This window comes from Mustela nigripes, chromosome 4 (assembly GCF_022355385.1).
Source record: "Mustela nigripes isolate SB6536 chromosome 4, MUSNIG.SB6536, whole genome shotgun sequence".
NCBI lineage: Eukaryota > Metazoa > Chordata > Mammalia > Carnivora > Mustelidae > Mustela > Mustela nigripes.
In genome coordinates this window covers 63,089,315-63,116,705 of record NC_081560.1, presented here as the reverse complement: position 1 = coordinate 63,116,705, position 27,391 = coordinate 63,089,315, and the positions used below count along the sequence as shown (strand labels likewise).

The following is a 27,391-nucleotide window of genomic DNA, read 5'->3' as shown; positions in this document are numbered from 1 at the left end:
ATCATGCTCACTATAAAGGAGAAATGCTGAAGGGATTTTGTCCATTATTGCATAGGAGGTATTTAAGGTGGATCTGGAGCTGAGAGGCAATAAATTAATAACTGACACAAAGACCTATGTTTCTTTCTTTTTTTTTTTTTTTTGCTACACTCATACTCATCTTTATTACTACATTTGAGCAATTGTCATCACAATTATGTTGACATTTTTCATGCTTTTGACCAAGAGACTTCCGTCTGGGGAGTTTAAGAGTAGTTCCTGCCCTCTTATATTTTATGGATCATTACCTACCTGACCTCCCCATCCTGTACCCCATCCCCTCCCATATAAGAGAAGTACTAAAATAAGTTTTTTATTTTGTGTTGTTGTTTTTTATTTTGTGATTTTTTAATTTTGTGATGAACTATTTCAGTATTTTAAAAAATATTTAATATACATGAATGATAAAATATATAAATTTTCAGCATTATTTTCCATATTTTAATATTGAAAAGGATAGGATATATTTTATCCCAAAATAAAGATAGTCTTTAAAATTTGATACATGCTACATTAGTAAAGTCAAAAATATTTTTCTTATATTTCCCTATTTTAAGTTGGTGAAAGGCCCCTGAGAAATGTTGCCATACAAGTTGTTGGGATAGCATAGAATCTACCATGGAATCTTGGGAGAATCCTGTGTGTTGATGTGTAGGATAAATGGCTGAAAATCTTAGTTCTTCTTCCTCATTGCACATCCAAAAAGATGAAATAAAATATGAGGCATAACAAATGACTTGATGTATTGACTTGAATCTTTAGTCTCCATTATAGACCTGAGCATTATTTCACATTTGGACTGGTTTGGGCCCAGAATTAGGGAGTTTAGTACAGCACGAAAAGTATAGGTTTTTAAGTTGGAGTGCATATATTTGAGTTCTGTTTTTTTTTTTTTTTTTTTTTTTTAAATAACTGGGATTATAGGCATGTGATTTAACCTTTCAAAACCTCCATTTTCTTAGTACTTTTGAGAGGAAAGAGTTGATTCCTATAGAACAATACAGTTTCTGGAGCATAATAAGTAGTTAATAAATGTCTCCTTATTTCTAATGCTGCTTCTATTGCTTTTCTTATTACTAGTATTCCATTTCCTTAAGGGGATCATAGAGTACCAGCTGCATAAATTCCTTCTGGTAACTACTTCGTCCTGACAGTTGAAATTTTTGGTGATAAATTGTGGTGAATAAGTAAGACAACTTTGGAAAACACAGAGCTTCCTTTTAGGGAAAATAATTTGTTTTACCTCTTTTCTTGTTCATAATTTGAAAGTTCTGTTGAAAAACTGTAAAGTATCTGTCTTTTCATGCTATTATAATCCACAAAATAACTTGTAAAATTGTTTCTGAATGGAGAAAAGAGAGGCCCCTTTAATTAGATTCACTGAGAAATATTTGTACTGACTCTTGTGGATCTTACCTGTAGATACTTCCCTTGATGGTACAGCCTGGCAGAAGTTCTTTTTATAGTATTTGAACATTTTATTTGCATTGAGACACATACTCATCTATAGGCTATGGTGGAAATTATATGTCTTGATATAGTTTGAAGGGTATGGTTAAAGCTTGATAATACTTTGATTCAAGGCAAGGAAAAAAAAAACAAGAAAATTTGACAAGTCATTTAGTATTCTAGCTTCAGTATGGAAAAGAATGAAAAAGGTATTGAAACTGTGTATCACATAGGCTAATTAGACTTTTCCCACTCTGATTCTGATGGGCCATAAGTTCTACATTGAAAATGATGTGCTTTAATGTGTGTGGAAACCATCAGTACTTTTTGTCATTAAATTTTTTTTTTTTTAAATTTCATTTATTTATTTGGCAGAGGCACAGTGAGAGAGGAGAAGCAGGGGGAGTTGGAGAGGGAGAAGCAGGTTTCCCACTAAGCAGGGAGCCTGATGCCGGGCTCAATCCCAGGACCCTGGGATCATGACCTGAGCTGAAGGCAGATGCTTAACGACTGAGCCACCCAGGTGCCCCATCATTCAATTTTTTTTTTTTTTTTGTCTTTCAATTTTTATTCCATTCCTTAGGAAAAGTATTTTAGCCTGTCTCAAGTGGCTTCTATCTACCTGATTATGGGAAGTATTAGATAGGCTCTAATCCTTAAGATTTCATGCCTAACACTGTGCTGCAAATATTTCATGTTAAGTAATAACTTTCCAATGGCCTTTGTGGTGCTCCATTCCTCAGAGTCACTTAGTAATTGATTACTGAATGAATAAAAGAAAAATGAAAATAACATAGTGGAAGTGGATTTATTTTACATGTTGTAAAGGCATTACAAATACAACGCATTTCAAAATCGAATTTGATTGATTGTAAAGTAGTTCCCATTCTAAGTGAATCCTAGATAAATCTAGTTAGTTTGCTTTTTTAAAATAATGTGTTTTAAAGGATATATTACTAGTTTCCATGCTAGAATGGCAATTTTGACTCTTAATTTTTCGGTGGTTTTATGTGGTGCTTGTTTTCTTTTTCCTTTCCCCAGTCAACATCTGTCCTTATAGCTCCAGAATGAATGTTAAAAGTAGCAAAGATTATTCCTTTTTGATTTCTTCATTTGTCTTAATTACAGAGTTCTAAAGTATGTACAATTAAACAAATGAACAAAAAATTATTCACAACAGGTATTAAAAAGGAACAGAATTGTCTCAGCTGCTTGATATGCATTTTAATAAAGACTCAAGTTGACATCCTCACATCAGTGGTTGGGGAAATGATACACTTGTGTGCCAGTCACACTGAAATGGCAGTTTAAATCTGTAGTACTTGCATGACTTGTACTAAAACATTTTCAGAAGGTCAGTATGAAGCAAGCAGCCAGCTGTTGGGTTTATCAAAGATAAACTCCTACAGAGTACAGTGGCATTTAATACACCAGTGGAGCATGAAAAACCTGCGCAAATTAAATTGAGAAAGCAGCTGCTTGTTGAAGATGTGTATCTTTATATTGAACTCCACGGGATGCATTTGGGAAGTTGGATTAAAACATTTTATCAAGAAAATCTTAAAATCTTGGATTTTCTTCTCAATAAAAAAGATAATTTCTAAAGATTTGTAACTGTTTTTCTCAGTGCCTCTATAAAATGATTCTTAGTCTTAATCTTTTAAAATTTACAGTGTGTCACAAAACATAACCATGTAGCTGTCATAGCCTCTCAAGCTGTGATAAAGCAGAATTTGTTGTTAATATAGTCACAAGTTTAAGAGAGGTTTGCTTTCTCATTTTTACCTTCTTAGAGAAGTAATGTAAATCTGTTTAAATTTCAAAATCTGGTGATCCGTATATTGTGTGGTTGTATATGAACGGAAAGGGTTCTGAATGCATTTCAAAAGTTTCAGCGCAACTTTCAAAAAAAAAAAAAAGGAATTAGAATCAACTCCCCTTTTAGTTTTGAGCATTCTTTGTTTAGTGTTGTGCATCATTCAGACTTAAAAAAAAATACATGGTGCATGTAAGTTTTAGTACATAGTTTGTATGGTGAACAGATGAGTGAAATAGGACTTCCTTTTATTATTACAACTTGTTCTGGACAGTCTTCAGGAATCAGTTTTAACCTGGAGAGAAAGTCAGGATGAAGACCAAAAATTGTTTTAAAGTGTTCTGAAGGACTATTCCAACAGCTTTTAGAAAAAAGTAACAAGGAAGAACAATTTTATCTAAGTACTGCAGAATTACTGCACAGTTCTTAAATTAGATCATTACTTCTCAGTCCTTAAAATAATGAATGTGAATATCTTTCCATGCATAAGAAAATGATGTTTTGTTTCATTTGAGTAGTGGTTTTGTGCAAATATTTGAGAATAACAGGTGAGTGCAAAGAGCAGTGAATTGAAGTGACAGGCATTTATAGTTGTTCACTCTTCACTTTGGCTAAGTGCTAGAAAACTGCTTATTATTGCAGTTGTGCTTATTCCATATTCTTCAGTTATGTGAGATTCTGAGATCTGACCATAGAATTCTTTCAGTAGTTATTTGAGATGGCACATATTTTATGTTTATTTTCCTCTTGGGCATTTTATGAAAGGGTTTGATAGCAAAATCATATTTTCTCTCCTCATAGATGGGTTCACATTGTATGTGCCCTATATGTTCCTGGAGTAGCCTTTGGAGATATTGACAAATTACGACCAGTAACACTAACAGAAATGAACTATTCCAAATATGGTGCCAAGGTGAGACAAAGTTTTCTTGATTGTTTAAAAGAGAAAAATTTTACTTACTAGTTCATATGGTTTTTTACTAATGTCAGTATCATTGTTGAGTATAGAAATGCTTATTCTTATTTGTAGAGCAGTTAGCACTTAACCATCTATTATTGATAGTAATTTTCCCAGAAAGCCCATAATTTATAAATTCTTTCATGTATTCTTAATTTAAAGTAACTTGTAGGGTAAAATGATAATTGATTCTACTTCCGTTTCTGTGGCATTTAGCACACTCCTTAGCACATACAAATTTTCAGACCAGTCAGAACAAATACAAACCTATTTCTGACTTTACTTTTGAAGTGGAATTTACCAAAATTATGAAAAGAGTACAAAAGGCACCTGATGTTTTACTTAGAATTGAAGGAGTGTTGTGTTTTTGTTTTTGTTTTTTTAAAGACTACATAACCTGCTCAGCAACCTGTCAGCCTCAAGTTTATTAATTGGTTTTTATTGCTTGAGCTTTAGGATTTTAAGTGATAAAAATACACTTACTAATTTAAATTTAGGTATAAAATTACCACAGACATGCCTGTAATATTAGAGTAAATTAGGCACTGATAACATTCTCTTCCATTGCTGTCTTTTGGGATATTGGGGAGGAAGACTCTTGAAAAGCATTAGTAACACATTAAAGTGGGACAGGAAGCTTACAGGTTGTTGGAAAATTCTGATACTGAAAATTCAAGAATTTGACAGTTTCTGCTGTTATATCCAGAATATCCTCCTTTGGTTCTAACCACCACCTGCATCCCTCACCCTCCGACCTCACTCCAAAGCTCTTGTGCTTTAGTTTGGGTAATTTCTATTGAACTATCTACAGTATCCCTCTCCAAAATTTAAGCTAAAGTCCCCAGGGAGAAAAACAGGCCCAAGCACTGAACTTACTTTCCTGGTCCTCAGGTAATTTTATACTATCTTATTATTTCTCTGATGCCTTTAAGTTATAGTTTTAAAAAAGATTGTCCATATTTTCTAGTTTCTAGCAGGTTTAGTACGAATTACCTAGTGCACCATTATTGGAAGTGAAAGGTACTGCTTTTTGATAAGTTTCATAATTCACACAGAGCCTAGAAGGGACTAACTTAAGTAATTTTCAGTAGACAGACATTAGTATCATAAATACAAATCTATAAGCACTGAAAAACACAGGGACCAGATATTACTTAATATTATCTGCAGTCAAATGCTCTACCACTGAGCTATACCCCCTTAATATTATCTGAAGCCTGCAGTGACCTCTGAACCAAAAAAGAGAATCATTAAATATGCATTTGTGACTTGATTTTTCATTATCACCTTTTGTTTTGATGACCAGGAAGTGGAGTAAAAAATAATGTATTCTCTAGCTCATTTGTAAAATGAGCTCTTCTAGATCTGTCTATCCATTTCCTAATCCTGGTTGGTTGCTTTCTTGAGTTCTCAGTTGTTTAGTTCCCTAGCATTTTAAATGATTCAAGCAATTAAGAAAATTCCCTTTTCTTTACTAGATTGTTGTACAGTCTTCTTAAGACTTTATGGTCAGGAAATTTTCCCTTGTATTCACTCTGAAATCCCTTGCTCAACGTCATCATATTACATTGAATTAGTTTGGGAACTATCCTGAACAGTTTGGTTCTGTTTGTGCTATTGATATTCTTGAAATAATTTCTTCATTTTTCTTCCTTCCTCTCTCTTGTCTCATTCTTTCTCTCCTTTTTTGGTTTCATGTTTAGATTGCTATTTGCTAGGATTTTATACCATAAACCTTCTACTATTATTGAAAAAAGACATATAACCAAGCAGTAGAGTGTCAGGATTTGGGTGTGTTTTCACATCTGTGCCCAGAGTCCTGTTCTTGCTATTTTCATTCATTGCTGATGTATCAATTTGGTGCTGTCTTCCTAGAAGGTAGTCAATATGTACACTGTTAAAATGACATTTTTAGTATCTTTTGAAACTTCTAAATTTTTTAATGTTTCCCTTTTATTTAATTTACTTAGAATGTATTTACTAGAAATAGTTCTTTAATTGTCATTTGGCAGTCTTTCAGAATTTAGCAGGTTTTTCTTTTATGAAGATTATGATCACTAGAGTAATTTATATTTTAGACCATATTTTTTTTTTTCCTTGTGCTTTAGATAGTGTAAAGGATAAAGTCAATTTGGGGGAATTGGGAGCAATCTCAGGTTTAAACTAACTTTTAGTTTTATAGTTTTTTCCTTTGTATTCAGGAAGGATGTAATTGGCTGTAATATCTATCACAACAAATTAAATTGTTTACTTAAGATTACTTTTAATTCTTTTTAAAGTATTTCTCTTTAATTTAATAGTATTTAATTCTCTTAAATGTATTTTAAAAATACATAATTTCTTGGACTATGTTGTCTAGATTTTTTGGTGAATTTTTCTCTGGCTTTTTACTTATTTTCTTTCATTTTCCAAGCAATATTATATTGTTCAAATCCATATAAGTTAATAGTTAAGAGCATGGCCTTTAAAGTGAGATTACTTTGGTTTGAATATTGACTTGGCAGTTATTTTTTGTGTTATTTTGAGATTTCTTAACCTGTTTTCAGCTTCGTATTCTCATATGTAAAATGGAGATAATACCTATTCCACATATTAGAGTGTAAGGTTCCACAGTATAGTTACGTACATTAATATATATAAAGTGCTTAGAATAGTGCCTAGCACAAAATAAACCTTCAACTTATTATTATTACTGTCATCATTTTTATATCAGTGGAATTTGGTTTATTGAACCTATAGAGAGAATTTTTCCATATAAACTCTTTTCTTGTCTTTAATTACTGTTTCTATTAATATGCTATTGATTCACTATTTGTATCTTACGGATGCTTTGTATGAGAATGCAGTCTTGTTCTAGAGATATTTTTATTCTGAGAGTTTTCCTATTATTCCGTTGTAGGAGTGTAGCTTCTGTGAAGACCCTCGTTTTGCTAGAACTGGAGTTTGTATTAGCTGCGATGCAGGGATGTGCAGAGCCTATTTCCATGTGACCTGTGCCCAGAAGGAAGGTCTGCTTTCAGAGGCAGCAGCAGAAGAGGTGGGTTTATTTAAACTCATTGTTGTTGAATATGTTCATAAGATGTCTCATGATTATAAATGTCCCACAACAGGTATGCATCATAAAATAAATTAACAAGCTTATTTTAAAAGTCTTTGCCCAGATCACTGATCTAAAATTCCAAAAATAAACAGTACATGAGGTTTTTTTTTTCAGTGTGAAAGCTAGTTAAGCATTTGGAAAATATGTTAACTAAAATTCTTATAGTGACAGATATATCTGATAGATAAAATGAAACATAATCAGGTTGTTTAAAAGCATTAAAATGTCAGCATCTTGGATAACCTTACTCTTTCTGTAAATAAAATCATTACCCCATCATCAGTATCTGTATTTCTTTCTTTACAATTGTTTTTGATTTTATAATTTTCCTTCCAGGTTTATTAGTTTTAGATTAAGTAGTCAGTTGTTTTCAGAGTATGTTTTGGGGACTCCTTAATATCTTTCAAAGGGTCTATGAAGTTAAAACTATCTTTGTAACAATTATGAGAATGGCATATACATTTTTTTTACTCTTAATTCTCTTATGAGCAGTAGTGGATATTTCCAGAGATTATATAACACGTAACAGTATAACATAATGTGGAAATAGTTTTGAGAATCCAGCCATCTTCTTTTATGTGGGCTATTTATATGTTAAAGAGATTTGCCCAAGTGTAAAACAGTGCCAGTCCTCTCACTGAATTTGTGTATGTAAATTATAGTATTTTTTTAATAAAAATGTTATTTATCTTAACATATGATAGGATTATTTAAAATGAATAAATATATTCAAATTTTATTTATTATTTTAACTTCTGATATGGAGACTGTCTATAACTCACATACACTCTTTTGGGCTCTGATAATTTTTAAGACTTAAGGAGTCCTGAGACTAAGTTTTGTTGCTTCTTTAACTTTCTTATGTAGGCAGGTATTTGAGTGTTTGCTTGATAATTCTTGCTGTGTATTCATGGTAGATCTGTGGTATATCCAAGTCTCTCGTTGAGTTACTTTTACTGGCTAAATTTTGTGTCATACATGCTTATTATATAGGGTCTTTATCTTACTTATTTTTATCTGTAGACAGGAATCAAGTGAAAAAGATAATCTGATGAAAATTTGTTATGTAGATTTACAGTAATATATTTTTTGAATAAATAAATTCTATAGCGGTTATATGTTGGTACATAGTTTTATACCAGCCTCTGATTCTTATGAATTGTACTTTGATTGACTGATGAAGGGTACTGGGTAAACATTGAACATTTTCACAGCTCTTAGGCAGACACAGAGGTATAATGAAATATATAATAGGGTTGTGTGGATTAGTTATGACTACAACTCAGGATGGTAAACAGAAGTGCAGAGGGGCAATACAAGTAAGATTTAGAAGACCAGGTAATCCCAGGTGAATACTTAAGATCACAGAATCTGTTAGGTTATTACTGTACTGTGGCAAACTCTGAGCTTTGCAGTCTGGAAACTCCTTTGTAGCTGTTTCTTTTAGAACTTATTGAGAACTTTACCTTTCATACTATGGTAGTTTGGGTTCCTTTGTATAGCATTATTCACCATTTTTTGGGGGGTGGGTAGACAGTAGCTAAGGAAAATGTGTGAAGTTGAGGTGCCTTGGTGGCGCAGTCATTTAAGGGTCTGACTCTTGGTTTCAGCTCATGTTGTGATCTCAGGATCATGCGATCAAGAGGCCATGGCTTTACTCAATGCAGAGTCTGCTAAAGTTTTCTCTCCCTCTGCCCTTTCCCTTGCATGCTTACACATGTGCCCATATATGCGCTCTAAAATAAATAAAATCTTTAAAAAAATAAAAAGAAAATGCATGAAGGAGCCATGTACTGCTGCCTTGTTATGTATATTTTTTGGGGGGGGAAATGATTTAAAACATTTGCATATATTTCTGGTATCTTGTTATAAAATAGAATTGGAAAATTATAAAGATTTCAGAACAATGTTTTAAAACCCAAGACTTTCTATGAATCTGTATCAGTGAGGTTTGCTCCTGGCAGTAATCATTCTGTTAAAAGAAGTTCTTGGCTACTTCTTATGGTTGTGGTTCTATAGACTAAGATTCATGTAATATAATAGTATATTTAATTAAGAAACATTTTAAATTAAAACAGATCTATTGTTTGTGAGCATATCTTCTGTTTTAATTTTCTATGACATTCTAGAAATCTTCCTTCCCCTTTATTAAAGACTTGTTTGTTAAGCAGGATTTCTTCTTAATGGCTGTTTTATATAGATAGAAAAAGAATTAGTACCTCAGTGGGGCGCCTGGGTGGCTCAGTGGGTTAAGCCGCTGCCTTCGGCTCAGGTCATGATCTCAGGGTCCTGGGATCGAGTCCCGCATCGGGCTCTCTGCTCAGCAGGGGGCCTGCTTCCCTTCCTCTCTCTCTGTGATCTCTTCCCTTCCTCTCTCCTACTGTGATCTCTCTCTGTCAAATAAATAAATAAATAATCTTTAAAAAAAAAAAAAAGAATTAGTACCTCGGTTTCATCCAGTGACTTCACATACCTTACCATATTTTAATGATTTTTTATAGCCTTCTGACATAGTACTTTCTCTCATTGGTGAGGATCCGTTTGAACTTTCTATTCTTTCTGATCCACTTTGTGACAATTCCAGGTTATTTAGAATATTCAAACCATGTTATGATACAACATATTTATTACTAAAACAGCAATAGCACATATTCAGTTATGCTGACTGAAGTTTATGTGATTACATTTCACACCATTTAGTTAACCTTAAAGTTACTTATATTTCATGTAAAACATATGGTAGTTTCTTCTGTGATAAAGTATGATTTGTCACACTCTGTTACCATGTAGAAAATTCTCTTTGAAACAATATAAGATTACAGATTTTATTGATTCCTTTTTTTGCATAACCTTTGACTTAATGGACTGGAATCATTCATGGATTAAATGTCAAGGGCTTAAGTTAGATCTTTAGTTATTGAACTGATGCCATAATATTGCTGGGAAAACCCCATTTGGTAGGAATGGGCTCTTGGTGGATCCAGTAATTTTACATGAATTCATCAAGAAGTTACATTGCTTAAAACTTGACATTTTATATGAGATTTTCAGTAATACCTTTGTTTGGCTATTAGGCATTTGGTAACTTACATTTTTATTTTAAGAAGTCTTTCATTTAAAATAAATATAAATATATATATTTAAAATATATACCTTTGGTGTATCTGTATCAACTGTATTCAACTGTATCTTTAGAGTATGTCTAGAATATGTCTTCTTAACAAATACTTTGCTGCTATCCTAGTCCCAATAGTCCTTTGTTACCTGAGTTAATAACATCCTAACTCTTTCCCTACTTTTCTTTTTAGGACAGAGGATGGCAATTTTTTTCTCTGAAGAGCCAGATAGTAAATATTTTAGGCTTTTTGGCCCTATCATTTGTGTCACAACTATTTAACTTTTTGCCATTGATTGTGAAAACTGTCTTAGAGAATATGTAAATGAGTAACTATGGTTGTGTTGAAATCAACTGTTTTCAAAACAAGCTAGGCCCAGATTTGGCTCTTAAGTCATGGTCCACCAATCCTTTTCTAGCGAATAGAGGACCTTTTCAGTAACAACTAATGCTGTTCCTTTAAGATCTAAGTCAGATCTGCTCACTTACCTGATCCAAACCCTTCAGTGGCTTCCCATCTGATTCACACTAGAGGCCAGTTTTTTGTCTGTTCATTTGTTTGTTTGTTTGTTTACAGTGATTATAAAGTTCTGTGTGATCTGGGTTCATAGTACCTTTCAGACCTCATCACTTCCCCTCATTCAATCTCCCTGGCCTTTTCCCTGCTCCTGTAATGAGTGTGTTGGGTAAGCTCCTGCTCTGGGCCTCTGTACTTGTTTCCTTGCATGGGCTGCCCTTCCCTCACATATGTCCTCATGGCTTATTCCCTCACTCTTTACAAATTAATTAATTAATTAATGATTTTATTTATTTATTTGGCAGAGAGGGTCACAGCGAGAGAGGAAACACAAGCAGGGGAAATGGGAGAGGGAGAAGCAGGCTCCCTGATCCCAGACTCTGGGATCATGACCTGAGCTGAAGGCAGATGCTTAATGACTGAGCTGCCCAGGCTACGCTCTCAATTTTTTTTTTTTTTTAATATTTTATTTATTTATTTGACAGAGAGAGAGATCACAAGTAGGCAGAGAGGCAGGCAGAGAGAGAGGGGGAAGCAGGCTCCCCGATGAGCAGAGAGCCTGATGCGGGGTTTGATCCCAGGACCCTGGGATTATGACCTAAGCTGAAGGCAGAGGCTTCAACCCACGCTCTCACTTTTTGTTTTAGATCTTCATTCCATGTCTGCTTCTCATTGTGGACTTTCCTGGTGACCGTGTCTAACATTGTAACACTCTCCCTCCATGATACTTTCTAATACCCTTTCCTGCTATTTTTTTGCATCTTTTTAGTACCTAACCACTGTCCAGTATATTGATTCTTATTTATCTTGTTTATTGTCTCTCACCTTTATTATTATCTCTCACCTCTCATGACAGGAGGTATAAACATTGATTTATGAGGAGAGGGTTTTTTTGTTTGTTTGTTTTCTCTTGCTTTTCACTGCATCTTAGTCATTAGAATACAAGTTGTGAGGGAGTGGTCCCTTTTATCAGTCAGGTTTTCTTTGATTAGCTCTTTAGCATTATTGGCTTTTGGTGTAAGATTTTATTTAAAAAAAATAATTCTAGGGTATAGTTAGTTTTCAAATCATCATTTTGTGTTGTAGTATTTTGCATATATCCTTTCCCATTTATTTAATTTTCTATTTATATAAAGGCATTGCCTGAGGGTATATCTTTGTTAAACTTTTTTGGGGTTTGGAATAACTGTTTATTCATACATGTGTCTCTTTATCTCTTTGGTTTACATGAGATGATGTTTCCTGCCATCCCAGCTCAGGGAACTATTAAAACATGTGTTAGCAAATAGGTGACTTTCACTTTGGTACTTTTCTAAGGTAACCTTATTTATTAACCTTTATTTAAAGTTTAACTGTAACAAGTATGATGTATTTGGGGTATATGCAGAGTATATCAATTTTTTAAAATAGTCTATATAAGCTCTATTATTAGACACATACTTGGACAGAATTATTTTGATTCTTATGATTATTCTTTTTGCTAATATGAGTTTACATTCTGATGTTGTTACATTTTTTATTGTTGCATTTTGCCTTACTGATTTTTTTCTTTTGAATTGACCTGAGAATACTGATAAGCCAGTTTTTCAGTACATAATATTCTTTCTCTTAGTTCTTAATACTAGGTGTTGCTGTGAGTTTGCTTATGAATGTATTTGGTTTTGTTGTGATTTTGTTTGTTTTCTTTTTTTTTTTTTAAGAGGGAACTAAGTATCTTTTTTTTTTTTTAAAGATTTTATTTATTTATTTGACAGAGAGAGATCACAAGTAGGCAGAGAGGCAGGCAGAGAGAGAGAGAGAGGAGGAAGCAGGCTCCCTGCTGAGCAGAGAGCCTGATGTGGGACTCGATCCCAGGACCCTGAGATCATGACCTGAGCCGAAGGCAGCGGCTTAACCCACTGAGCCACCCAGGCGCCCCATGTTTTCATCTTTTGACCACCTTCACCCATTTCTCTCCTTCCATCTCTTCCTCTGGCAACTGCTGGTCTGTTCTTTCTATGAGCTTGTTTTCTGTGTATGTATTTTTTTTGTTTGTGTGTGTTTTAAGATTCTGCATATAAGAGGGATCATATAATATTTGTCTTTCTCCGTTTGGACTTATTTGACTTACCATGATGCCTTTGAGTCTATCCGTGTTGTCATAAATGGCACATTTCATTTTTTATGGCCGAATAATAGTCCATTGTATAATCTATATCACAATTTCTTTATGTGTTCATCCATTGATGGACACTTAGGTTCCATATCTTGTCTGTTGTAAATAATGCTGCAGTGAACATGAGGGTGCATATATCTTTTTGAGTTAGTGTTTTATTTGCTTTGCATAAATACCTGGACGTAGAATTGCTGGCTACATGGTAGTTCTACGTTTAAATTTTTGAGGAACCTCCATACTGTTTGCTATAGTGGCTGCACCAATTTACATTCCCAACAGTGCACTAAGATTCCCTTTTTTCCACATCCTCAACAGCACTTGTTATTTTTTATCTTTTTGATAGTAGCCATTCAAACAGATGAAAAGTCTGTTTGATGATATGATGATATGTCATGTAATTTTGATTTGCATTTTCCTGATAATTGATGATGCTGTGTGTCTTCCATATACTGGTTGGCCACCTGTATGTCTTCTTTGGAAAAAATATTCATATATTCATATATTCTACCCATTTTTTAATCAGATTGTTTGGATTTTGTTTTGTTTTGTTTTGCTGTTGATTATATGACCCTTTATGTATTTTGGATATTAGCCCCTTACCCAGATACATTACTTGCAAATATCTTCTCCCATTTAGTAGATTTCCTTTTCATTTTGTTTATGGTTTCCTTTGTTGTGCAGTCCTTTTTAATATAATGTAGTCCTACTATTTATTTGCATTCGTTGCATTTGCTCTTCATGTCAGATTTTAAAAAGTCATTGCCAAAACCTTTATCAAGTAGTTTTCTGCCTTTTTTTTTTTTCTAGTTTTATGGTTTCAGGTCTAATGTGCACATCTTTAATCCATCGTGTAAGATAGTGGTCAGGTTTTATTCCTTTGTATGTGGCTGTATCCTTTCCCATTGTATATTTTTGACTCCTTTGTTGTAAATTAATTGACCATACATGCATGACTTTATTTCTGGGCTCTTTATTTTGTTTCATTGATCTATAGGTCTGTTTTTATGTCAGTCTATTACTGGTTTTAATTATTGTAGCTTTGTAATACAGCTTAAAATCAGGGTGCATGATGCCTCTAGCTTTGTGCTAGCTTATTAACTGGTTTGGTTTTTATCTTATAGATACAATGAATTATGTAACTGAGTTTATTAACTCCTTTAATTTTCTAAAAATTTCAGAGCCTCATTTGGAGTCTAATGCCAATATGCATGGGGTCTTTAAGATATGTGTTGGCTGTTTATCTTCTTGATGTTGCATCTTACTTAGTTTTTCAGCAGCAAGTAATAGAACATTTACAATGACCCAACAGTAATGTATTAACTATCTCATATGACAGGAGGTATAAACATACGTAGTTCTGGGGTTTTTAACAACCCTTCTATTTTATCCTTCTATCCCATCAGCATCTTCATGGTTTCCTTTTTTGTTCTTGTTAAGCTTGTTGGTGTCAATATTGTTGGAATGATACAAAGCATTCAGTATTGTTGGAATGATCCTAAGCACTTCATTTTAGAATTCAAAAGAAGAGAACAAGAGTTCTCTTCTAATTGGAAATGAAAAATTTTCTCATATTTTCACTCCGGTAGATTTTTCCTTTATCTTATGTTAAAACAGATGACAGAAATAGAACTCAGCAAGCATTTATAGAATATGAATATATAGTCCTTATTGAATTCATGTTTCTAAACCCAGTTATGTTAAGAGGTGATCTATATTTTATTTAGCAGTGAAATTTATATTCAAAAGTGACTTCGTAGCACTCAGTGAAGTCATTCAGTCATGATTTAGGGACTATGCATATGTGCAAGGCACTAAGGTAGATACTGGGGTGGAGAAGTCTGTCGAGGAGCATAAAAATAGCTTTAAGGCACAGTATTCACCTGTGTGGGGATAAATAGTATGACATTAAAAGATGTCACAAGTGTCTAGTATGGACAGGAAGTGATATAAATAGGGATAGAAATTTCCATGGAAGAATCGGAAACTTCAGCTGGACTTACTATTATTTATTTAATTATTCTTACCTTATATATATTTCACCTTATCTATAAGCATTAGTGTGGTTTTTCTCATTTATTCAATGTATTTGTTCAACAGATATACTTATCTATTGGTATTAGGCATTGTTACAGACCCTATGGAGATGGCAGTGAGGAAAACAGACAAAACGTATATTCTTTAAGGAAGCTTACATTTGAGTGGCAGGTGGGGAGAGGACAGAAAGTAAAAAAGTAAGCAAAAAAAAAAAAAGAAGAAAGAAAACAAAATGCAACATTGTGATAAGTACTGTGAAACTTTCACCTTCCAAGTAAGGTGAAACATTCAGAGAATAAAGGAGGTAGGGTAATGCTAGATGACATTTTATTTTACTTTATTTTATTTTACTTATTTTTTTAAAGATTTTATTTATTTATTTGACAGAGAGAGAAATCACAAGTAGGCAGAGAGAGAGGGGGAAGCAGGCTCCCTGCTGAACAGAGGGCCCAGTTTGGGGCTTGATCCCAGGACCCTGAGATCATGACCTGAGCCGAAACCGGAGGCTCAAACCACTGAGCCACCCAGGCACCCCTTAACATGACATTTTATGATAATATGTAAGGAAGGTGGTAGTGGACATATATTTATTTGAGAGGAGTGCATGACAGCCTGAGGAAACAGAATACACAAAGCCTGAGATAGGAACATGCTTGGTTTGGGGACCAACAAGGAGACTAGTATGGCTCGTACAGAGTTAGGGACTAGGATTGGTAAGAGGGGAGGAAGTTGCATAGAATACCAGGTAGGACTTGGAAGAACATGGGAAGGACTTTGGATTTTTTTTTTTTAATGGTAGCAGTATGTTTTGTATGCTTTTGAATGCCTTTGTAGGTGGAACATTCTAGTTTGTCACAGGCCCTGAAGTTCTTCTATCTTCATTTATTTTCCCCCTTCTACCAACATCATTTACTTTTGTCTTATAATTTTTTAGCTTCTTTGAAGCCTCCTTTACTCATTTATATTTATTGGTATTGTTTCTCAAAGCATTCTCATTTAAAATCTTTGCCTTAGACTTACTGAATCCAAATCTCCCAGAGTTGGGCTTTACTCCTCTCTCTTTAGAGACCTCCTTAAGTGAATCTGATCAGTCAGGTAGTGGCTGGAAAAGAGAAATCTTACTTATGAGTCATAGATCTTGGGTCAGCACCTTAACCTCTCTCATTTTCAGTTTTCTGTCCATAAAATTGATATTAAAATAATAACTCATCTGAAGTTTAGTGATATAGAATAAGTGAGGCAGTATATAAAAGTCACCTGTGCCTGGCATATAGTAGACATTCAGATAAATGTTTTCAATTTTCCATTGGGAACCTTTCTTAAAAGTTTCATTTCTCTAAGCAGTTTTAAAGGATATTCCAAGTCAAACAATACATTAATTAGGACACTAACTGGTTTAACAAAATCAAATAACTAGTGGTTTAAAGAAGGAAGAAGTTGAACTAGCTCTAATATGAGATTCTAGACTGGTTTGATATTCAGGGGAGTTTGATTCTAGGGATTAGGTGCTTTTGTTGTTGTTTTATCTTTCCTTAGTCAGTTGTACTTTCTTACACGTCCGAGAGGATTTATCTCTACTTTGACTGGGCTTCACCCATTAGAAGAAGGAAAGAGAAGTTTAAGAGTAGACAGTTTCCTTTCAAGGGCATAGTCTGGAATTTTCACCCATCTCATTTTCTAGAACTTACTACATGGCCATATCTAAATGCAGAGCGTTTCTAGCAGGGTAACCATTTACCCGGTAAAAACTCAGAGGGTTCTACCAAGGGGAAGATGGGGAGAATAGATATTGGAAGACAGTGGTTTCTGTCACAGTTAATATTTGCTTGGTATATCTTTTCATTCTCTGAGCAGCATTAATCCCATGGTCATTCTAGCCTTGGAATTAGGTTTATTGTCCTGTAATCCCAAATTAATTAATTTTAAAAAGTTATATGGGTTACTTGTTCTTTTTCAGGTCTCTTAGACTAGAGATGACTGGTCTTTTTTTTAATTCAGTGTCTTGGTCCAAATGTTAATTCATCTATGCAAGCATGAATCCTACTTCTGATGACTCAGTTTCAATCTTACCTACTTTAAAACAATAAAATACTCTAGATCTGGCCATTTTGTCTGAGGTTTGATACAATCTTTGTTTCCATTTATCATCATCTGTCACCAAGGTTTAGAACATCATGAGACAGCAGCTGTGTATGTGTGTGTATGTTAATACAATCTCCTACCTACATTTTTGTTACTTTACTTTATTACTATATGAAGTAGTTATAATTAAATCCATTTTACAAATGAGTTAGGAGACCCAGAGATGTGTAGAAACTTTTTTAAAGTTGTAAAACCTGTATATTACAGAGCTGACCCAAGCCTGTGTCCAGGCTTTTGTATTTCCAAATTCTGTGATGTTACCCAGTGCTATATTGTGGCATCTGTGGATATCTCACTACAGAATTGTATCATGTGCTTTTTTAATTTTTAAGGATATCTTAAATTTGTTGTTGTTGTTATGTCCCATTCTGTTCTTATTCCTTTGCTTCTTTTTTAGTGTCATGATTTCTCTTTGGATTGTAAAACCCCACCTTAGTAAGACACCCTTTTAACATAGCTTCTATAAAAACTATATGGAGAACATATCTTTATTTCTCCTCCTTAGTCCAGATCTAAAGAATGAACTCGCTGTTATTTTGTTGGCAGTTACAATGCAGTTTACATGTTTTGGTTATTTACAAATTATTTTTGTTTTTTACGGAGTAAATTCCTTTCCTTCCCTCTCCTCCCCCTGCTTCCTTCCTTCCTTCCCTACTCTTTGTAAAGAGTAATGCGTTAGGTTAGTATCATGAAGGATGGTTGTGAGAGAGCTCTGTTTTCCATTTGAGGTTTTAGAGTTATATGAAGAGTTAAAGGCGATACCTAATGTGTTCATTTGACAGGGCCTGGCTTTCTTAATCATTTTTGTCCTGGGTAGAATATGTCCATGCATTCATTGCTAGCCAGTTAAAAATGCTCCACTTATGTGTGTTGGCTAGCCCTGTATTTTTTGGTTATATTGTCTTGTAATATTAATCTGTGTATGCATAAATTTAATATTTAATAATGCCTAAGATTATTAAAATCCTACTTGTTTTAAACAGTGTTTATTTTTTAGGTATACAAGTTTAACTAAATATAATACATAAGATTTGATTACAGTATTTTTTAAATCTACAAGGCCCTTAAAAGAAAAAAGTGGTTGTTAATTTGAAGTTATATATAAGATTAAGTTTCAAAAGTAGCAATTTTTATCATTATGGGCAAAAATTACTTTTATAATTTGTCTTAGAAATATCAACACTGTAGGAAGTTCTTCAAAAAAGATATATTCACTCTTATGTTAGGTTGTTTATGATCCTTTGTAGTAAAAATGTTCCCTCCGCCCTTCTGTTTTTTTTTGTATAGGATATAGCAGATCCATTTTTTGCTTATTGTAAGCAGCATGCAGATAGGTTAGACAGAAAATGGAAGAGAAAAAACTATTTGGCTCTACAATCCTATTGTAAAATGTCTTTGCAAGAGAGGGAGAAGCAACTGTCACCAGAAGCACAGGTATGGGATTCATGCCAAAATCACGTTTTTTCTTTCAAGGTTATGGATTTCAAGCTCTCATATGTGTGTGCCGGCGACATGTGAAATATATTTATGAAATGTGGTTAGTTACCTAGGAAGTGGATTGTAATTAAGGTATATGGTGAGTGTAGTTTGTAGCTGATGAGTACTCCTCATCTAGTCAACAGAGCAGCCTTTTATGAAGCGCATTTCCAAATACTTTGAAAAATGTGACTTAGAGGAAATTATTCTATCAGTGCAGTATGTTGACCATATCTTTTTTCAGTCTGATCCATTGTTATTTATGTAAAGGATCTGATCGGTTTGCCTATCTTTTAAAATGTATTTCTAGGTAAATTAAGATGAATTTATAGAGACTTGCAGTTACTGAAAAGAGAAATTTCTGTTTAATCAAATTAGTTCTGACAAATCTGATCATAGATTAGGTCCTAGAATAATTACTAGGAGTAGAACTACTTTATTGTAACCCAAGAATAATACAGTGTATCTTAATAACTGTGGATAGGTATAACTTGCCTTGATATGAGAAATTCTGTACTTTCTCTAAGCATGCAAGTAGAAATCAGAGGGAATATGTTACATTTTAGTATCTTTTAAAATTTGTATGCATTTCTTTTATAGGCAAGAATCAATGCCCGGCTTCAGCAGTATCGTGCCAAAGCAGAACTAGCTCGATCTACCAGACCTCAGGCCTGGGTTCCAAGGGAAAAATTGCCCAGACCACTCACTAGCAGTGCTTCAGCCATTCGTAAGCTGATGCGGAAAGCAGAGCTAATGGGGATCAGTACTGATATCTTTCCAGTGGACAATTCAGATACTAGTTCTAGTGTGGACGGAAGGAGAAAGCATAAGCAACCTGCTCTCACTGCTGATTTTGTGAATTATTACTTTGGTCAGTATAGACACTGATATATGCACATTGTCAATGAGAACAATTTGCTATTAGAAATATTTGTTATACTGTCAATTTTTAGAAATTCATTAGCCATGCTACATATATTAAATAAAAAGCATATTTATTTTCCTAATAAGTTGTAGGTTGTTGTAAAATGCTGAGTCCCTGTGTTTGTGAATAGGGTTAAAGTATTGTAAACAATGTAAAATTATCCATGTGATCATCTTTATGGCTAGCTTCTTCCGTTGTGTGTGTTTTGTATATCAGTTTTTATTTTCTACTAAAGTAAAATTGGATATTTAATTTAAATAGAGAGAAATATGCGCATGATTCAAATTCAGGAAAATATGGCTGAACAAAAGAATATAAAGGATAAATTAGAGAATGAACAGGAAAAACTTCATGTGGAATATAATAAGGTAAGTTGGCTACAAAACAACATAATATCATAGACCTGTTGATGATGTCATTTGTGATTTTAGAGAATTTCTATTTATGTCTTATTTTGAAATTATTATGAAGTGTTTAGGCCCTTCTCCACACTTCCTACTCTTACTGGCTTCATTATCATCCATAACACTAAGTACTTCCTATGTGCTATGTACAATTCGGGCACGTTACATACATTAACTGATATAATTTTCACCTCAGTTTTATGTGAGCTGTAATTATGGCTCCCATTTTTAGAGAAGAAAACTGAATCCTAGGGAGGTGAAGTTATTTGCCTAGACTCATGTAGCTAATCAAGTCATAGAGTTGGGATTTGAGGCCAAACAGTCTCCGTCCCTTGTTCCTAACTAGTGTACTATAGAACTTCTTTTTCTAAGTTTGTAGAGTTTTTAGAAACTCCCTTTAAATCACTAGTTTTATCTTGAATTGTTTTGTAATGTTACTTTTGATTTAAGAAAAATACCTCCCAGGGCGCCTGGGTGGCTCAGTGGGTTAAGCCTCTACCTTTGGGTCAGGTCATGATCCCAGGATCCTGGGATTGAGTCCCACATCGGGCTCTCTGCTTGGCAGGGAGCCTGCTTCTTCCTCTCTCTCTTTCAGCCTGCCTCTCTGCCTACTTGTGATCTCTGCCTGTCAAATAAATAAATAAAATCTAAAAAAAAAAAAAAAAGAAAAAAGAAAAATACCTCCCAATTTAAATTTCCATTCTACATCTTCATTGTAATGATGAGGGAGATCAAAAGAAATATCCTATAAAAGAAAGTTGTAGCTAAAATATTAGGTAATAAGTAACATAAGCATATAAAGCTGATGTTGACTTATTGTTAGATAACATTTTAAGCAATAAAAAATTAGTAAGAGATGCGTTTCCAATATCAGCCACACTGTAGTGAAAGAAAAGAGTACTGGGATTATATTCAGAAGACCTGGGGATTCTTGCTAGTTCTTTATCTTGGTCAAGTCACAGAAACCCTATGATCCTTAGTTTTCTCATTGAGAAAATGGTGAAAATGCATCTTCATAGACTCAAGGATTAATTAGAAGAATGTGTTTGAAATTATTTAGTAAACTATAATGGTTTGATAAATATAGGTATTATTATCGGTAAAAATGCTAACATGATGGCTGCATAGTATTCCATTGTGTATATATACCACATCTTCTTGATAAGTGACTCTTAATCTCACAAAACAAACTGAGGGTTGCTGGGGGGAGGGGGTTTGGGAGAAGGGGGTGGGATTATGGACATTGGGGAGGGTTTGTGCTTTGGTGAGTGCTGTGATGTGTGTAAACCTGGTGATTCACAGACCTGTACCCCTGGGGATAAAAATATGTTTATAAAAAATAAAAAATTATAAAAAAAAATGCTAACATGAAACAAAATGCTTACATCTTATTGGTACTGCTTATTCAATAATTGGATAGCCTGCTCTTCAGGGTATTGTGACTTAAATATGTTTAAAAATACAGACTAGCAATACAGATACTCTTGGACATTTGTTGATAAATTATTTAAATTTCCCCATGTTTTGTATTGTATTGTATTATATTGTATTCGTTTACTGATTTGGATTATTTACATTGTAGCTATGTGAATCTTTAGAAGAACTGCAGAATCTGAATGGAAAACTTCGAAGCGAAGGGCAAGGAATATGGGCCTTACTAGGCAGAATCACAGGGCAGGTTAGTTTCTTTCCAATTGCTGTCTCCCATTCTTACTCTGTTATTTTCAAAGATCAGATTTCTGATACAACTTTCCTAACTAAAAAATTCTGTTTGATTGGGGGCAACTAATCCTCTGTGGTAAGATAATGCCTGAAATACATCTAGAGCATTGAAAGCTTCCTACTGAGAACCTGTACCCTAATTTGGTTGTTTTAACAGCTATCTTGTTTACGAAATTTTTTCATTGGCTCTTACTAATTGACCTGTCGTTTGAGATGAAGCTAAGATTAAAAGCATAAGTTACTCCTATCAAATTCTTATCTCTGATTTAACAGTTAGACTCCTTGCCACATTTTTTTTTCTATCCTGTTCTTCTGTTATATTTAGTTCCTTCTTTTTAAGTGTAAAATTTAAAAGGCAAACTAGAGAAATTCGTTTTTATATTGATGTAGTTTTGAGCTGCCTAAGAGATGGGTTTTTACCTGCAGTAAGTATCACTGGGATAATGACAAAAATTATTTTATCCTTGAGCATTTTTAGCCTGTTAAAATTCTTGGTGTTGAAAAGAAGAATCATTGCCAAATAGTAGTTTCTTTGAATGTTTTTTTTTTTAGTACTGTGTGTATAACACATAAATTAAAAATTCATTCAAGTAATTTCAATTCTATTTTAAAAGAGATGTTTTAGATTCATTGTGGTCCTTTTTCAATGAAAGTAATCTTATTTGTGAAGGAGGCTTATCAACGAAGAGATATTTTTCATTGTACTTGTTTCAGAGGTTTAAGAAGGGTCAAATTTATCATACAGTTCATGTAGACTTAATATTTTAGAAGATAATAAATACTGATATGTATTGTGCTATGATAGCTATAAAGATGCTTCTTTTGTGAACAGGATGTATGTGGCTTATATTAAAATGAATAACATAATTTAAGAGGTGAGAATGAGTAGTCACCTTTGGTGAATTGAAATTTCTATTGATAGGTTGTTGATGGATTTTTGAGAGATTCTGGTGTTTGATATTTAGAGAAGTTAATGTTGAGTACAAGACTATTATTAGTTTATTTACCAAGCTAGCATTATCTTTTGGTTTGATTTGCAAGACTGTCTCTTAAGAATCTCTTACTTAGTGTAAAAAATTATCTACCATAAAAGGATATTTTCATTTATTAAATGACTCTTAACAGAAGTTCACACATTTCCTTGTGTAAATGTAAAATACACAGAAGTAGAATTCATTTGTACCATTTGCATGACACTTTTTTACAGTTGGTTGAACAAATGCCGGCCCAACCGGGCCACTGAGAAATGACTTTGATAGATGGTTGCTGTCTCAGAAGCCAGCATACTACAGATTAGTAGAAGACCAAAAAGAATCTCATTCACTTTGTGGAGAGTTTGGTCCAATAAGATAATTTTTCTAATTAACCTATGGAGCACCAATGTAGCTGAGATGCTGAGGAAAATAAACGGCTTCAATATTCTTCTTGTCAAGTATATTGTGTGAGGTTTTTTTTTTTTAAGCTCTTAAATGATTGTCCTTGTCTTTCACTTTTCAAAGCTGAAGTAGAAGTTTAATTCTCATAGTATTTTAGTGTTTCAGCGAAAATTCAAAGTATGTAATTATAGGTTTCTTTTTCTTTTTTTTTAAAGATTTTATTTATTTATTTGACAGTGAGAGACACAGTGAGAGAGGGAGAAGTAGGCTTCCTGCAGAGGAGGGAGCCCGATGTGGGGCTGGATCCCAGGACCCTGGGACCATGACCTGAGCCAAAGGCAGATGCTTAATGACTGAGCCATGCAGGTGCCCCTAATTATAGGTTTCTAATGGAAGTAACCAAAGAAACTCATTTTAATTTTTTTTTGCTGGTGTAATAGCTGGTAAAACATTTCTCCCTCACAATTCTAGCATATTTAGTTGACTTGAGTGGCAAATAGAGGAGAATGTTGCTTTATATTTTTTGTTTAAAACAAAATAAACTGCATTTGTTCAAATCAATAGAAGTTGAACATACCGGCAATTTTGCGAGCACCCAAGGAGAGAAAGCCAAGTAAAAAAGAAGGAGGCGCACAAAAGACATCTATCCTTCCTGCAGTACTTTATAGGCAAGTAATAACATGACAAGTTAATATTGTGTTTTTTTTTAAACTCGTGCTTTTAATAACAAGGTGCTTCAGATATTTCTGAATGAATTATGTCCATACTAGAATTTATGTTAAATGCATTTGAAGTCCATTTTGTGAATATTTTCATCAAAGATGCTTTTTAGGTTGAATGACAGAAGAGATTTTTGCTCTCTTTTAATGATAAGTAACTTATATCCTTTAAATAGGTGGAGATGTATCTCCAAAAGTTCCGTGGAAGTGAATAGTCAGTCCTCTTTGGAGAATTGGAAAGTGACTTTAAATAATGTAGATAATAATTTTCTTAAATAATTAAAAGGATATATAAATATACATTTATATTTTATTTTACTTAAATGAGTTCTAGAGCTTTGCATGTGTTTTTAAGTGGTGATAGTTATCATATACAGTCTCAATTCCTGCCTTTGTACAGTGGTGGATGATGAAGAAAACTTCTGGATTTGAATCTGTCTATATTTTTTTCTGTGCTCAGTTGTAATAATTTTATTTACATAAGTGTGTTTTTTTTTTTTACTTGTCTCAGTAGTTTATAGTGTTCACCATTTATAGTAATTTTACATAGCCTGGACTTCCTTCCGTATATGAATAGGTTGGGATCTTACTTTTTTAATGTAACTGAGCATATTAACTGGGGAAAGTTAGAAGATGCTAGTGTATTTATGTGTGCATGTATGTATATATACATACAAATGTATATATTCACATATATACCTATATATACTCCTATATATACTTATATAAGTACATAAATATTCTCCCCACAACTTCTTCCCTTCTGAGAATAGCAGGAGTAATAACATCAATCTCCATAATTATTTTTCATTCTTGGTTGGAGGCTTCCTCCGTAGGTAATAGCAGTTGACTTCCTTGAAATGTGGGAAAAGCCGACTAGTGTTTTAGTGTACAGTATGCAGACTAGCACATTCTCAGCCCAGCTTTTCTAAAAAAAAGTTGGTTCATTTGGAACCATCAAACATAACACAGTGCTTCTGACTTATCACTGCATTCATTTTTGTTCCAGAATGTATTTTACATGATTTTCCTTTTTGACTCTGAGCAACATTGAGATAAAATATTAGTTGTTGTTGTTACATTTATATGATTTTTTTTTCTAGGATAATTTAAAAATTCAAATATCATTGTTTCTGTATGTTGATGGATGGCTCTTATAGATTCTCAACTTTTCAACTTCACTCTTTATGTTCCCAGTATAAAAAAGACCTAGATTTTCAGGTCAAGGGCTTGTGCTCTAGGAGTGGTTATGTTGCTGTTTTGCACAAGAGAAGTTGAATTCCTTGAAAACAAAAATCGAAGTAACAGTTAACACCAATAGTAAAACGCCCCATTCTTTGCAATAAATATCAATTGGTATATTTTTAAGACTCAGAGTCAGATTTTGGAAAAAGTCTTACTTATAAATTTAGCTTATTTTTATGTTTAAGACTCTTTGAAAAGTTTGTAATTAATGATAGGAAATAAACTGAAGTTTGTTTGTAAGTTAACTTCTTTGGTAGTTTTAGAGAAGTAAAAAATTGGGAAGTTTTTTGTTTAATAGCTACCTTTCTAGAGAAAAACTAAGCTAATATTAAATGAGTTTAAGTGATAATTAAAATTGAGATGGTGATGATGTTGAGAATACTATCTTATATATGCCTTTCTCTGAAAGGTTTGACTCTAGAGGAATATTTATATTAGATCCAGCTATTTTTCTATAGTCTCAAACATATTTTGAAGTAATAAGTAGTGACATTATAAAAAAGTATGTTATGAGAAGACATTTGATTTTAACAGAAGAAATTTTAAGTTAATCAAGGTGAAATTTTGAAATTAAAAAAATATGCTATGAATAGCTGTTCACTAAGATTACTACTATTCTAATCCTTTATTTGCTGCCTTTATTCAAAGTTGTGGAATTTGTAAGAAGAACCACGATCAGCATCTTCTTTTATTGTGTGATACCTGTAAACTTCATTACCACCTTGGATGTCTGGACCCTCCTCTTACGAGGATGCCAAGAAAGACCAAGAACAGTTACTGGTAAGTAAAATGAAAGAGATTTTAATATTAGAAATGGTTTGCTCTGTGTTTCAACAGTGTAAGATGATGTTACATCGTATTACTTCACAATAAAGTTTTCAGCAAATTTTTTAACTGATTTTTTTATAAATGTGTTTCCAACTTTAAGTATAATTGACAATTAAAAACTATATATATTTAAGATATACAACTTAATGATTTGATATACGTATGCATTGTGAAGTAATCACCATAATGAAACTAACTGACATATCCATCACTTCACTTAGTTTCCATTGTCTTTTTTTGTGGTAAGAACACTTTGGTCATAAATATTTATTATAATATATAAATAAATCTGTATCTGTTTGTTTGACAAATGAATATTGAGTTAATTGAAGCTATCATGGTATCTTAGCAATGGTTAAAGCATGAATTCTTTCTCCTGTATTAGTTGTATTTTACTTTATTATACGAATTTCTGAAATGCTTTATTTTTATTTTGAAATTGAATGAATTTATCAGGAATTTGCCTCCTTACTCATCCTTTTATTGTGGTTTAATATTTTTAAATAGTTTCACTCAAGGCTTTACTTTTAGTATTTTTCATTTGTGCTAGTTATATTTATGTTCAACCAATCTAGAAACATTTGACATATGTTTTTAATTTTTTTCATTAACTTAGGTATATTACATTACTGCAGATATTTGATAAAAGCTTATGTATGATGAATTTTATCCTTTCCTTAATTTTAGTCCAAGGGAGAGACAAATCAGTTTTAATATGATGATTCTGTATAGGAAGAATGTAGAACACGGAAAGTTTTGGAATAAATCTCAGTATTCTTCTTAGGCAAATTGCCTTTCTACATTTACTTTTATTTTTATTTTCTATTTATTGGAGAGAGAGACAGAGATAGTGACAAAGATAGTAAGAGAGAGGATGACCAGGGAGGGGAGGAAGAAGCAGGCTTCCTGCCAATCCCTGGACCCTGGGATCAGGACCTGAGCTGAAGGCAGATGCTTAACCAACTGAGCCACCCAAGTGCCGATCTTTTTACTTTTAGAAAAGAGTAGACCCCAGGTTCTTAAATGCTAATCTATATGAAAAGTTGTGTGTTTGTCAAACACAGTAAGCATGTTTTTTAACCTTATTGTTTTATGTTGTAAAGCATCTCTGTTTATTTTACTGGGAAGCTTACATTCTTTCACCATTTTCACAGGAATGCTTTTTCATAGTGTTCTTTTTTTTTTTTTTAAGATTTTATTTATTTATTTGTCAGAGAGAGAGTGCACAAGCAGGGGGAGTGGCAAGCAAAAAGAAAAGCATGCTCCCCACTAAGCAAGGAGCTGGATGCAGGACTTGGTCCCAGGACCCTGGGATCATGATCTGAGCTGAAGGCAGATGCTTAACTGACTGAGCCACTCAGGCATCCCTCA

General features: G+C 33.4%; 1 protein-coding gene across 5 annotated transcripts in view; it reads left to right on the top strand.

Moving 5' to 3' along the window:
* PHF14 (PHD finger protein 14) overlaps window positions 1-27,391 on the top strand; it is a 206,555-nt gene that overhangs the window by 38,983 nt on the left and 140,181 nt on the right. For all 5 annotated transcript variants that reach the window (XM_059396776.1, XM_059396777.1, XM_059396778.1 and 2 more), the window contains exons 6-13: window positions 4,106-4,217; window positions 7,162-7,299; window positions 18,613-18,759; window positions 19,402-19,672; window positions 19,988-20,094; window positions 21,713-21,808; window positions 23,793-23,896; window positions 25,841-25,972. In XM_059396776.1, the coding sequence (XP_059252759.1) occupies window positions 4,106-4,217; window positions 7,162-7,299; window positions 18,613-18,759; window positions 19,402-19,672; window positions 19,988-20,094; window positions 21,713-21,808; window positions 23,793-23,896; window positions 25,841-25,972 (1,107 nt within the window). The remainder of the gene's footprint in view (window positions 1-4,105; window positions 4,218-7,161; window positions 7,300-18,612; window positions 18,760-19,401; window positions 19,673-19,987; window positions 20,095-21,712; window positions 21,809-23,792; window positions 23,897-25,840; window positions 25,973-27,391) is intronic.